Below are 14022 nucleotides of genomic sequence, written 5' to 3' on the forward strand. Positions count from 1 at the left end.
TCTGATATCCCTGTCTGCTGCCGGCCATTGACCTTTTGCCTGGACCTCACATCGCTGTGTTCTACCACGCTGCCTCTGGGTTCTCCCCAGTCAGTGCACACTACACGACCCTCCGTTTGTCTGCAGCCCAGTCTGTCCCCACCACTAGGGGCTCCAGTGAACACCAGACATCGGAGCAGATTCCGGGTTCTGTCGTGCTGACTGAAGGAGTTCCTAACATTATAACTGGCCCAAAATATAACGATTCCATTCTCCACTGATGGAACCCAGTCCAGCTCAAGTCCTAGCAGGGCAGATCCAAGTTGTCTCGCAGATGGTTCAGGATCTTTCACACAGGCTTTCTGCTCAGGAAGAAGCCGCCAAGGCCTCACAAGCAACCCCGGCACCTGAGCCTAAGTTAAATCTTCCGGACCGGTTCTCTGGAGACAGAACCTTATTCCGAAATTTTAAGGAGGGCTGCAAGCTGTATTTTCGTCTCAGGCCCCGCTCCTCGGGCTCGGAGCAACAGAGGGTCGGCATTATCATCTCCTTACTCCAAGGCGATCCCCAATCCTGGGCGTTCAGCCTGACCCCTGTGAATCCAGCTCTACAGTCCGTAGACGCCTTCTTCAACGCACTTGGTCTCTTATATGATGACCCAGATAGGGTGGCCTCGGCTGAGTCCCACCTAAGAGCGCTAAAACAGGGGAGGCGGACGGCGGAAGAATATTGTGCCGAGTTCCGACGTTGGTCGGTCGACAGTCAGTGGAATGACCCCGCACTACGGAGTCAGTTCCGGCTTGGGCTCTCGGAGCAGATAAAGGACTCCTTAGTCCAATATCCTTCATCATCTTCCTTGGAGGCCTTAATGCAACTAGTTATCAAAATTGACCGCAGGATCAAGGAAAGAAGGTCCGAAAAGGAGGCCGTCTCACCATCCTGGCCCTCTTCAGCCGTCTACTCAGTTCCTCAGGATTTACCGGAGCCCATGCAGTTAGGGGCTTATCGCCTGTCCCCTGAGGAGAAATCCAGGCGCCGGTCACTGGGGCTATGTCTCTATTGTGGCAATAAAGGCCATCTCCTGCGTAGCTGCCCTAACAAGGCGGGAAAAGACCAGGCCTAGGAGTAAAGGAGGAGGTACGCCTAGGTCTCCAGATGGTCTCTTCCAAGAATTCGGTCTTAATCCCTGCTCGGATCATGTATGGTAATCGATCCGTTTCTATCCCTGCCTTTCTTGACAGCGGGGCAGCTGGAAATTTTTTGGATATAAACTTTGCCAAGAGACTTGGTATTCCGTCCGTAAACTTAGACTCAGAAATCACGGTCTGCGGTCTGGACGGTAAACCGTTAACTGACGGAAGGGTCTCATATCATACACCACCTCTGCAGCTTACGGTGGGAGCCCTCCATTCCGAAGTCCTCTCGTTCTTTCTAATTCCCTGTTCCTCCGTACCATTGATCCTCGGTCATCCCTGGCTTCTACTTCACAACCCTCACATAGATTGGAGCACGGGGGAGATCATACGATGGAGTAAGGCTTGTTCCTCAACCTGTCTTGCTCTTCCTCTCCGGATTGTTCAGCCTAGCCCTGAATCTCTTCCATTGCCTTATCGTGAATTCCACGACGTATTCTCGAAAAAAGAAGCAGACGCTCTACCCCCACACCGTAGCTACGATTGCTCCATTGATTTGGTTCCAGATGCCAAGCTTCCTAAGGGAAGATTATATGCCTTGTCTATTCCTGAAACTAAGTCTATGGATGACTATGTGGAGGAAAACCTACGTAAGGGATTCATTCAACCCTCCAAATCACCCGTAGGAGCGGGCTTCTTCTTTGTGGCAAAAAAAGATGGAAGCCTCCGGCCGTGCATAGACTATAGGGGTCTAAATGGGATTACCGTGAAGAATACTTACCCGTTACCACTCATCTCCGTACTTTTTGATCAGCTCAAATTAGCCACGATATTCTCCAAGATCGATCTGCGGGGGGCATATAATCTGGTTCGAATAAAAAAGGGCGACCGCTCATCCAGCTTTAACACCATCTGGGTGATAGTAGACAGATTTAGTAAAATGGCACATTTCATCCCTCTTGTAGGATTGCCATGCGCTAAAACCTTGGCATCCCTATTCATTCAGCACGTTTTCAAGCTCCATGGACTTCCTGTTAATATTGTCTCGGACCGCGGCTCCCAATTTGTAGCCACATTCTGGAGAGCATTCTGTGCCCAATTAGGAATTAAACTCTGTCTATCTTCGGGGTATCACCCACAATCCAACGGACAAACGGAAAGGGTTAATCAATCCCTTGAGCAATTTCTCCGTTTATATGTAACTAAATGCCATAGTGATTGGGCTGCTCTGCTTCCATGGGCAGAGTTCGCCTACAACAACTCGTGCCATTCATCTACTCTGGTATCGCCATTCTTCTGTAACTTCGGATTCCATCCTCGGTCCAACTCACTGGAAGTCTCGAATCAAGCCAAATCTAGTTCTTCGATTTCTTATCTGTGCCGGATATGGAGAAAGGTTCACCTTGCCCTCAAACAAGCTTCATTTAAGTCTAAACATTATGCTGATCAGCATCGTGGACCGTGTCCTTTCAAGGTCGGGGACAAGGTGTGGCTGTCTACCCGCAACATTAAACTTAAGCAACCTTGTAGGAAGTTAGGTCCTAGGTTTATTGGACCCTTCTCCATTATTAAACAGATTAACCCCGTGGCTTTCAAGTTGAAACTTCCTCCTTCACTCAAGATTCCTAACACATTCCATTGTTCCTTGTTGAAAGCAGTTACAGGTTCACATAAATTCAGACCACGTCAATTGCACAGACCTCGTCCTGTCTCAGTCAAAGGACACCAGGAGTTCATTGTTGAAAAGATCCTAGACTCCAAAAAGGTGCAAAGTCAACTCCACTTTTTGGTCCACTGGAAAGGCTACGGCCCGGAGGAACGGTCTTGGGTACCGCAGAAGCATCTACATGCTAACCAACTCATTAAGGACTTCTTTAAAAAGTATCCTGGGAAACCTGGAAGTCGGGGTGCATTGACCCCTCCTCAAGGGGGGGGTACTGTTACGAGCCGCGGCTCCCCGACGGGCCGCCGCGGCTCGCTTCCGGCTCTCTCAGACGCCCCGGCCGTCTCCATGACGACCGGGGTCTCACTTCCGCCTCTGACGTCCCGGTTGCCTAGGCAACAACCGGGACGCTGTAATCCGGAGGCCGCAGCGCCCCGCCAGCGGGCTCACACCCGGGCATATTCCTGCAGGGAAAGGTAGGGATATTTATACCTTAGAGCAGACTCTGTGAGAGTCTTTTTGACTCAGTATTGGTGCTGTCTTGTCTCTGTCAGTATTTGTCTCGGTGCAGTGATTATGCTGTGGGAGGGGTTGTATTACTACAACTCCTATTGGTTCTCCTTGCTATTTAAGGCAGTGAGGACTTAGCCTCATTGCCAGTTATAGCTTCCTGTTTAGCTAGGCTCCTGTTCCTGTTTTCCTGCTCCTGTGTTTACCCTATTATTGGATTTCCTGTGTATGACCCCTGGCTTGTTTTTTGGACTTCGTTGTATTGCCTGTGACCCCTGACTTCGGCTCGTTTTCTGATATCCCTGTCTGCTGCCGGCCATTGACCTTTTGCCTGGACCTCACATCGCTGTGTTCTACCACGCTGCCTCTGGGTTCTCCCCAGTCAGTGCACACTACACGACCCTCCGTTTGTCTGCAGCCCAGTCTGTCCCCACCACTAGGGGCTCCAGTGAACACCAGACATCGGAGCAGATTCCGGGTTCTGTCGTGCTGACTGAAGGAGTTCCTAACACAGTCCCTGCCCCATTGGAGCTTACAGTCTAAATTTCCTAACATACACACACACAGACAGAGAGAGACTGGGGTCAATTTTGATAGCAGCCAATTAACCTACTAGTAAGTTTTTTTGGAGTGTAGGAGGAAACCCTGGAGCACCCGGAAGAAACCCACGCAAACGCGGGCAGAACATACAAACTCCACACAGATGAGACCATGGTCGGGAATTGAACTCATGACCCTAGCGCTGTGAGGCAGAAGTGCTAACCACTTCGCCACCGTGCTGCCCCATATGATATACCTATGCGCATGTGCGGTTAAAAAGATTGCTTAATTATAATTGTTCAGTGCCCACACACTCAGTAATAATCAATTCTGTGTTCTTTAGGATTAGATCTGATTGTATGTAGAGCTTTCATATGCCACACACGTAATGACAATTGTAAGATCTGATGAAATTAATAACATTTATAAAACACCATCATAGTCCACCGCACTTTACAATTGAGAACAAACACAGTAATAATATAAGACTGGGTTTTAACAAGCTAACCCAGTAATTGGGCCCTGCTCGCTTGCTTACAATCTATAGACATTGAATGTGATTGTATCACAGATAAACATTTTGTGGGGCTGCTGTAGTTTGCTATAAATCCCTGCACCAGGAATGCATTTCCATTCTAACTAGGCAGTTGCTGGTGTTAGATTTTACATTAAATCAGTCAATACATAATAATACAATACATATAAGAATCATAAATAAAGTTGGATCATTGTGTTGTAGAGTTTGTTTTCCAATTTGTACATTATGTGACCATTGTCAAATGGAATTTAGGTCTCACTCTTAAGTAAATAAGAGAGCGGTTTGAGTGTTGCGCTCAAAACTTTAAAGATATATATTGAAAATCAATTAATTTTTAGTCTGTATATGTAGTGACATTATTTCACTACTTTGTCTTCTGAATTCTTCTAATTTAAATGAAGTAGCTCCTTTATGACGTTTTCATCTTTTCAGTTACTCGTCATGAGTGTGATATGCAATTAAAGTGAAGCAGGAAGCACCGTTTGTCAATTCAGGATGTGAGTGGAAGATTTTTAGGGGAGTACGTTGGTATTTTCAAGATCATACTTGCCTACTCTCTCGGAGCATTCGGGAGACTCCCAACATTTCTGGGAAACCTCCTGGAGTCTTAGGAGAGTAGACTACCCTCCTGGTTGGATCCTGCCTTTCCTATTGTACAGTTTGCTGTGTCTTGATGGCGTGATTGGCTTCATCACCCACAAACACTTGCCTTATAGACCTACCCTCTGGTATCTCCTATTTCCATCCTGCATACATGGCATAACTAAAGCTAGGTACACACTGCAGAAAATCTTTCCTGATGCGATATCTTTAACGATTCTACCAATGACTGAAAGCCCCAATCAGCATCCTGATTCATGCGTACACACTTACACGATTCACCGTCAGATCTGTGCTCTTCATCTGTCATAACCATCGGCTGAAAAGATCGCGACTCTTTAAACTCTATGGAGATCTGCTTACACTGCTGGTTGTGAGTGCGTACACACTGCAGAATTTGCCTGACATCGTTCCATCGTTTATAGAGATTATTAGTCCGGTTACAAATTCAAATAAAACAGTACAATGTGCTTTGGAACAATAAAACATGATCGTGGTAGCGCACACACTAATGAGATATTGGGACCTAACAGTCGTTTGTCGTGTGATTGGCCCGATAATCGGGTGAAAAACCTGTAGTGTAGCTTAACTCTTCTCTTTAGCAAAGGACTGATGATCTTGTACGACATGTGTGTACATAGTCCGACAGTCATCATATACCTTACTGCATATCATTGAACAGATTGGCTCTGACAATCCAAGAGCATTTCTGTGGTGCCTATGGGGACATGACCACACACTACAGCTCTGCCGTAGAGGATGTGATTTTAATCAAGCAATAGACTTTCTTTTCTGCTTTAAGATAACTTATAGGAAATTTATGGTCAGTAGGGGGTTAATATCGCTATTTGCGTTCATGGGAAAATTTTAGAAAGTTGGGGTGATGAGCTAACCCCCCGTTAGCTTGGCGTATAGATTCTTTAAAATATATTGTTTGCAAGAGCGTAACTATAGCATAGCAGTACATGCAGCAGCCGCACTGGGGGCCCCGTCTCAGAGGGCAAAAAAGTGACTTAAAGTACAAACTTAACAAGGCATCATAACTACTTTATCCAGGCAGTTATATGATTCTTAAAGTAAAATAAGATAAAATGACTGTATATGTAAATCAGACTCGTGCCAGATGGCACTATTGGCTACTGACTGAGGAAGAAGCAGGGAGTATGACGTCAAGAGGGTGCGAGATGGCCCTATCACAATTTTGCAATGTGACCCAGACTCCTCTTGTTGCCTCCCTAATTGCTTGCTACCGTCATACAATTCTGACATCTGTTAATGATCATTTAATTTCTCATGGCGCTGTTCTGTCGTAGTTTTCTGTGTTAACGTACTGTTTGACCACTAATTTTTATAAGTACAAATAAATAAAGTAACTTAAAGTTATCAATAGTTTATTTCACTTAAATTGTTCTTTTTTTTTTGTTGTTGTTGTGGCCAAACTAATGAATTTGTAAACTAAACAGGGAACTGGATTTCCGTATGTGCAGATGTCTACAAACAGACATGGAGTGGGGGGTGCGTTTTGCAGGAATTACCATTTGTGCTTTAGATAATTAAACACTGCACGACTTGATAAAAGTAAGTGAGATGATGTCCTCGCCAGCAGAGGGAGCAATGATCTCTTCTGTCGTTCCACCATCACTTTCCCACCTGCATGAACTCTCTTTCCCATCCAGTCCCCCATCTGGCCCCCGGATTGCCAGCTTGCTTTTGATGACAAGCTATAATTTTGCACTCAATATGGGATTAGTCTAAGCTGATTTTAAACTTTAGTATCTTTTAACCTGCCACTTTATTGTAGACATCAGCTGGGCGCTCAGTTTGATATTTGGGTACTAGCAATTATTTGTGCTGGAGGCAAACTTGCTTCCAAAATCGTTAAACTGAAACAACTCATTTATTTGGGAAATTTTTAGTTTACGTAATGTCACGTTAGCTTATTTGATGCTTTTCTTGCAGGGGTGGGAGACCAAAAGCCTTACCATGCATTTTTATGTTATTATATTTATATGATATTATTATTAAAAATATTCTATCTCTCTCTCTCTTTGTTTCTCTCTATTGTTCAAATTCTCTTCACTCCTCTTCAGTAAATCTCACAGTCTCCCTATATCTCTTCTGTGTCAACTCTTCTCATCTCATTTAGATTGTAAGCTCATACGGACAGCCACACCTCTTATACCGCAATTTCCTATATTGTAAAGTTCTTGATTATGTGTATGTAATTCTGGACAGCAACACCAATATCAAATACAGTTCTGATTTTGTCTCGTTTTTGTACTTTTTTTTATTATACTTTTACTTATTTTGTTCTCGTTTTACTCTCTTGGGTAGAATTTCGTAACCGATCAGTACGGTTAAGTCAATGTAAATGTGAGTTTTCATTTTGGTCCGTTATGTCAGTGCCAAGTCTTGGAAAGATTGAATTGTTTTTTTGGTTTTCTTTTAAACAAATTTGCTGACAGCCGATTTTCGTACCTACACACTGGTTACGTCATGTTACCACATATCTAAACGGCCAAGCATTTAGTTGACAATCAGAGGATTGAAAATAAACAGTTCATGATAGTATTCATCATCATCACCATTTATTTATATCGCTCCACTGATTCTGCTGCGCTGTACAGAGAACTCACTCACATCAGTCCCTGCCCCATTGGAGCTTACAGTCTAAATTCCCTCACACACACAGACAGAGACTAGGGTCAATTTGTTAGCAGCCAATTAACCTACCAGTATGTTTTTTGGAGTGTGGGAGGAAAGACGGAGCACCCGGAGGAAACCCACGCAAACACGGGGAGAGCATACAAACTCCACACAGATAAGTCCATGGTCGGGAATTGAACTCATGACCCCAGCGCTGTGAGGTAGAAGTGCTAACCACTGAGCCACTGTAGTATTCTGACCCAAGGCCATTATTGTGAAGAGCGGTAAGCGTAATGTAGTAGTGGCAGAAATATGTTTTACTGATCTTTATTTTAATCTTGCTGAATGTCAAAAATGTTTACCCATTGTCAATAAATTTACTGAGTGTTGGCAATCAGGCTCTGTTTTATTTTTTACCAAATGTGTTGTCAATAAGGTGCCATTTCCTGACGGTGCCATTTTTTTATTGAGATCCGTGCAGAAAATAACATTCTCCGGTTAAAATGCATTATTGGAAGTTGCTACTGTCAGAGGAAGAAGTGTTCTAGTTACAAGCTGTGAGATGGCACATGGTGATGTGACGGAATCGCTGTAGCGTTGTCATTCTCTCTTCAACCACTGCTAATTTGTAATGTTTCTGCCATTGTTATACAATGTCATGTACCAATTGCAGACCTATTGTCTGGATCAATGCTTGCTCTTTCTTTGAAGGTAGCAAACAGGTCACTGCCACTGATATAAGAGTCCTAAACAGGGGGAATGCAGGTGCTCACTCTATTATCTTAGGCAAAATAATGGCTAAGGACTGCTTGAAACACTGCAACACCTTTCTTTTGTAAGTTTCAGAGTCATTAGCTAATGTGTGCACACCCACTCATCACGTTTCACTTTGATGATACAAATCACATCTGGAGAAAGACACCAAAGTGAAACTGCAGAAAGAAAAGCGATGCCAGACCTCTAGTCTCTTGCTTTGAATATTGACATTCAGAAAATGGGTTGATCGTAACACGACTGTGTATAAGGTTCTCTTTTTGGACCTGAAATACACATTGCTGTATGGAAAAGACTTTCCAATAACATTCACAAAGATATATATATAAAAGTTTCAGGTCAGAACTGAAGATATTTGAGATACCATCTGCAAAAGTGGGCAAAGATTGTTTATCCTATGCACAGAAGACTTGCTGATAGGAAACCTACTGAAGACAGAGGGAGGGTAGATTTAATAACAAGGAAAAGTGGAGGTGTTGCCTATAGCAAACAATCAGAGTCTAGCTGCTTATCTAGTACAGTCTAGAAAATGATAGCTAGAATCTGATTGGTTGCTCTGGGCAACACCCACCTCTTTTACGTATTTTGAAGTTTTAGTAAATCTACCCCATAGCCTCTTTTAGGCAGAAAACATAGAATGATAGCGTGCACTACTCCCCACAGTAAATGTAAATACATTGTCAGATAATTCATTAGTATTTGTATTTCTTTTATATAAGGCACCTTGTATGTTCAGCTTAGTTAAAGCTGTAATAAAGTTTTTTGATATAGGAGCACAATGTGACATACGTCACTTTTATGGTCTGTGTCTTGAGAATCGTGAAGGTACTGGAAGCCTGCTAGATGTCTTCAGTCTAGAGAAGTGTTGGCTAACCTGTGACACTCCAGGTGTTGTGAAACTACAAGCCCCAGCATGCTTTGCCAATATATAGCAGCTTATTCCTGGAAGGGTATGCTGGGACTTGTAGTTTTTACAACACCTGGAGTGTCACAGGTTAGCCAACACTGGTCTAGAGGACAGTTGACCTCACCTGAGGCTGCCATTGGGAAAACCACAGTTCATACCGACGTTGTCCACTTTTATTTGCTTTAGAAAAGAGGCTTGGAGAATTAGAAATGTGTAGGCCTTCATCATGGGAACCAATGGTCAGGATTAAGATGAACCTTATACTACACCTCCAATCTTTCATTTGGAAACGTGACATCTCTATTGGCTCACAAAGATGTATCCAAGCAGAAGATGTTGTAGTGACTATACCAATACCTTTGCCTTCTCTTATGGGTCTTGTCTGTTTCCTGCTGGAATTTCCTACCTAAGGTCAAATACATCCATTAGCAAAGCCGGGGAAGTGGATGGATATAGCTGCATTCTGGAAGTTTTAAAATAGATGTGGCCCCTGGCACCGTGCTTTCAGAGAGGCTATAATACTGAATTTCACCCACATTTTTCTGTTTTCCGCACACAATTAGGACAAATAGTTATACGAGGTTAAAGAGACACCAGTAGCTGTATGTTGAGAGGAGAGGTTCAGTTTCATTGGTCCATCATCCTAAACCTTACACAAGTCATGCTAGACACGTTTGTCCAATTTGAACCAATTAAGGCTAACGTCATAGCGTGTAGGGCACCCATCCTGTCCAAATGAAATCCAGTGAAAGTCTGCCATTGGTGCATGTATGTCATCATCAACTAAAGAAAGAAGATACCTTTTGGCGGTCTGCCTGATCAGTGAGCTGGAGGGCTGGTCTATGGTATGTGTGGCCAATTGTGCCCCATATTTCTAGTGGTTTGCCAATCCCACCTGATTTCATGGTGTATTGGCATTGTGAGGCTACGTCCTGAAATATTTTTTGGAGGGACACATGGGAATTGATTTGATTTAAAATTTGGGACAGAGTAACGCTCATGATTACGCTAGATGGGGGCTCGTCGCGGCACATTGGGCGTGTGCCAAAGCTTCGGAAACTCTGTGCTGCCTACATTCTCCTTCCCCTCCACTAAAAACACCACTTCAATGAAGCACAACTGCCACTGGTACATACAGCATTAAAGGGGCATCACTCGGTGTGACATATCTCCCAATAGTCCCTGATAATGGCGACCGTTGGGCTGTATGACTTCAGATGTTTTAGTAATGTGCTCTAAAAATGCCTCTTTTAGAAAATGCCTGCTTTAGGTGTGGAAAATGAAGAAACAGAAACACAAAGCGTATTGCAGACAAATTGGAGTGAATACCACATTATTGTTATATAAGTTGTTTCTTTTCCACTAGTTATTGACAAACTGTCTCGATTGAGGTCTTCCGTCCATCAAAATGTCTGATCCCTACAGCATTATTTTGTGATTATCTCTGCACATCAAAAATAATGGTGCAGATGTTCCGTTTAAAATAAAACAAAATAATAATGTTGCAACCCGACTTCCTAAAGCAATATAGCCGACATACTTAAATACTAGACCACCAATCCTTCAAATCCTCTGAAATATTAAAAGTCCCTCTAGTCTCCCTTGTGTCACATTGGAACAGCGTGTTACCTAATGATAATAAAGACGAGTGTTTTCCTATCTCGAAATTAAACGGATGGTACTAAAAGCAATTTTTATGTGCAATTAATAAAAAATCTATAAATTATTAATCATGAAGAAACATATGAATAATTGATGGCTAGCTGGAAGGACACAACAGGGACTAGGAAGTAAATTTAAGAGTAAGTGCTTGTCTGCCCTGCTTGCTCTAGAAGGCCGGGGCGAGCGGCATGTTACAATGTCTGTAGAGTGCTGGGTAATTTTGCACGCTGTGCAAGGCTTTGAAACCTGTATGATCACAAGGAAAATATCAGGGGTTGCTGAGTAATATGTCTCGTTTCTCTCTGGCTCGGAGATTGTCAAAATTGCTCATACATCTTATGATCTTAAGGAGAAAAATGTACCATGTTTACTATGGCTATTTTACATTAAATGGACATAGATAAGTGAGCCTGCAATGCTAGCCCTGGAGCCACCATACAACAAGGTCTCCCAGCTCGCCACACAGCGGTGCACGTCTCCTTATGCGGGAGAGACACAGACAGACAGCTGTGACTATACCGGGCAGCATTAACTACAGGCAATCAGTGCAGTGTTTGTCCAACCTGAGCCTTACTTAGCGTTCATGATGCCCTGTAGAAATGCGAGCATTGTTGCCCTATATTCCAGGGCTAATTGAATATGGATTTTGATTCCACACTGCTGAATCCGTTAAGAGGAAAATAAAAGCTCCCCTTGTTCTCCACATAGGTCACATTAAAATTTTAAACTGAAAACTAGTAAATTAATATATACGCGCAAAATATAAAATAGCTTTTAGTTACATATTTCTCTTTTCTAAGTTGTACCACCCCTGTTTCTGCCTCCTCCCCCTCCCACCACCACCAAAACAAGGTGCACCCACAGGTGTGACTCTAGGTACTAGCCCTCTAGTGCAGTGTTTCTTAAACCCAGTCGTCGGGTTTTCCAGATGAGAAGGTAAATAATTAGATCACCTGCGGATCTGTAACAATGTGTCAGTCCGTAATGAATACACCTGTGCTAAAGCAAGGAGATATGGAAAACATGTACTGTTAGGGGTCCTGGGGACCAGGTTTAAGAGACACTGCTCTAGTGTGTCAGTGATGGCTTCTCCCAGAGCCTGCCCTGCTGTATGTGTTCCGCTCTAGTTCGATGAAAATATAGCAAGGCCAGCTCCATGATGCTTTAAAGGAGACAGAGAGCTGGAGCTATAATATTAAGCCAAGTTATGCAATAAGTACTATACAAATGCAATACCAAAAAAAGCTTCTACTATACCATACGCTATGCACACACTACCACATCTTACACTCATGGTTACACTATTGGGCTTACCAACATGTGCCAATTTTCATATATATTATAACTAAAGCGCACTTTAAAACGTGCTGGTGTCATTTATTATTATTACCATTTATTTATATAGCGCCACTAATTCCGCAGTGCTGTACAGAGAACTCACATCAGTCCCTGCCCCATTGGAGCTTACAGTCTAAATTCCCTAACACACACACACACACACACGTAGACAGACAGAGAGACTAGGGTCAATTTGTTAGCAGCCAATTAACCTACCAGTATGTTTTTGGAGTGTGGGAGGAAACCCACGCTAACACGGGGAGAACATACAAACTCCACACAGATAAGGCCATGGTCGGGAATCAAACTCATGACCCCAGTTCTGTGAGGCAGAAGTGCTAACCACTGAGCCACCGTGCTGCCTGGTAGCTGCCATGCTAATCACTCTTTAAGTGCACTCATCTCCTATACACAATGGAGACAGCCTTTTTGTGGGTAACGAATATTCATGAGAAAGCATCCTATGGTGTCAATGGAAACCAGTTCAATTCATCACTTACTGGCACATATTGAAAGTTCTGCTGTCATTACAATAAACACTGTGAAGTTCTTTTATTTGATTATCATGGTAAACAAAGTTAGGACCACTTTCAGAATTGTAAGTTTCTGGTGTGATACATTAAATCAGACCAGCCTGATTTATTATACGGTCATCAGCTTTGTCCCTGCTTATAGGCCCATGCTGCATCAAAAATTTAACAATCTGATCGTATACAGTATCCAAGCATGCTAAGTGCCATTGTGGAGTCTCTCTTCCACTGTTGTATGTTTCAATAGCTCCTCCATGTAATCACGGCAGATTGCGTGTCGTTTTATAGTCTGAATTTATTTCTGGCTATTACCCTGCTCATTGATAAGACACAGATTTATTCCACAAACACTAATTACGTCCTCCTCAATGTGTATTTTGTTTGCTTGTTTTACAGAATAAAGCAATTACGGTGCATGTAAGAAACTTGTCAGATACGGTAGTTGGCCTTGAATCATTTATCGGCTCTCAGAGGGAATCCAATCCATTATACAAAGACTATCATGGTGAGTTCAATTGTCTCTAGACTCAGGCAATGGCTGTGTAGCTTCTATGGCATACATTAATGCCAAATTCACTCTCTCGTCACACTCTGTTGATTTTACTGGGATGTCCTTGGATCGAGGTAGGTAAAGCTCAGCACTACTATTCTCATCATCTCTAAATGCATCCTAGGATTGTGTTTCAGCTGTAGTTACAGTGCCCCATATACTCTGACTTACAGATTTGTTAAGGCACGACTTAAAGATGAATTGTATTGTAGGCCGATTATGTTTTTGTGGTCTTTACTAGTGATCATACATGCAAAATACACCTTGGGGGCTTAGCATGTCACGTGCCAACAGTCGCGCCGCAAACATGAGAATAGATCATTGCGTTACTCCATTCAGAACACTGACGTAGGCACAATAACATGGCGGTGCGGATCGGATCTGCATACGCCAAAGCCAGTGAAGGCAGCAGATGCTGCAGTACAGGTAAGCGCTAAATACACTTAATTAGAGCTTTGTGTCTAGCAAACGGTTACAGACAGGATAGGGTTTATATTTGAAAAATTATACAATTTACTGCTACAAAAGGACCGTTCCCTTAATGTTGATTGACTAGGTGTTTTTTTTATATATTATTTCATTACGTATCAACTCGGAATGCAATGAACCCATATTTTAGTTTCCTAAATGCTGAATTATTTTATAAAATATT

At 43.0% G+C, this 14022-nt stretch overlaps 1 protein-coding gene across 3 annotated transcripts in view; it reads left to right on the forward strand.

Moving 5' to 3' along the window:
* ELP4 (elongator acetyltransferase complex subunit 4) overlaps positions 1–14022 on the forward strand; it is a 194784-nt gene that overhangs the window by 101468 nt on the left and 79294 nt on the right. For all 3 annotated transcript variants that reach the window (XM_075188034.1, XM_075188036.1, XM_075188035.1), the window contains exon 8: positions 13217–13325. In XM_075188034.1, the coding sequence (XP_075044135.1) occupies positions 13217–13325 (109 nt within the window). The remainder of the gene's footprint in view (positions 1–13216; positions 13326–14022) is intronic.

Source organism: Mixophyes fleayi, chromosome 10 (assembly GCF_038048845.1).
Source record: "Mixophyes fleayi isolate aMixFle1 chromosome 10, aMixFle1.hap1, whole genome shotgun sequence".
NCBI lineage: Eukaryota > Metazoa > Chordata > Amphibia > Anura > Limnodynastidae > Mixophyes > Mixophyes fleayi.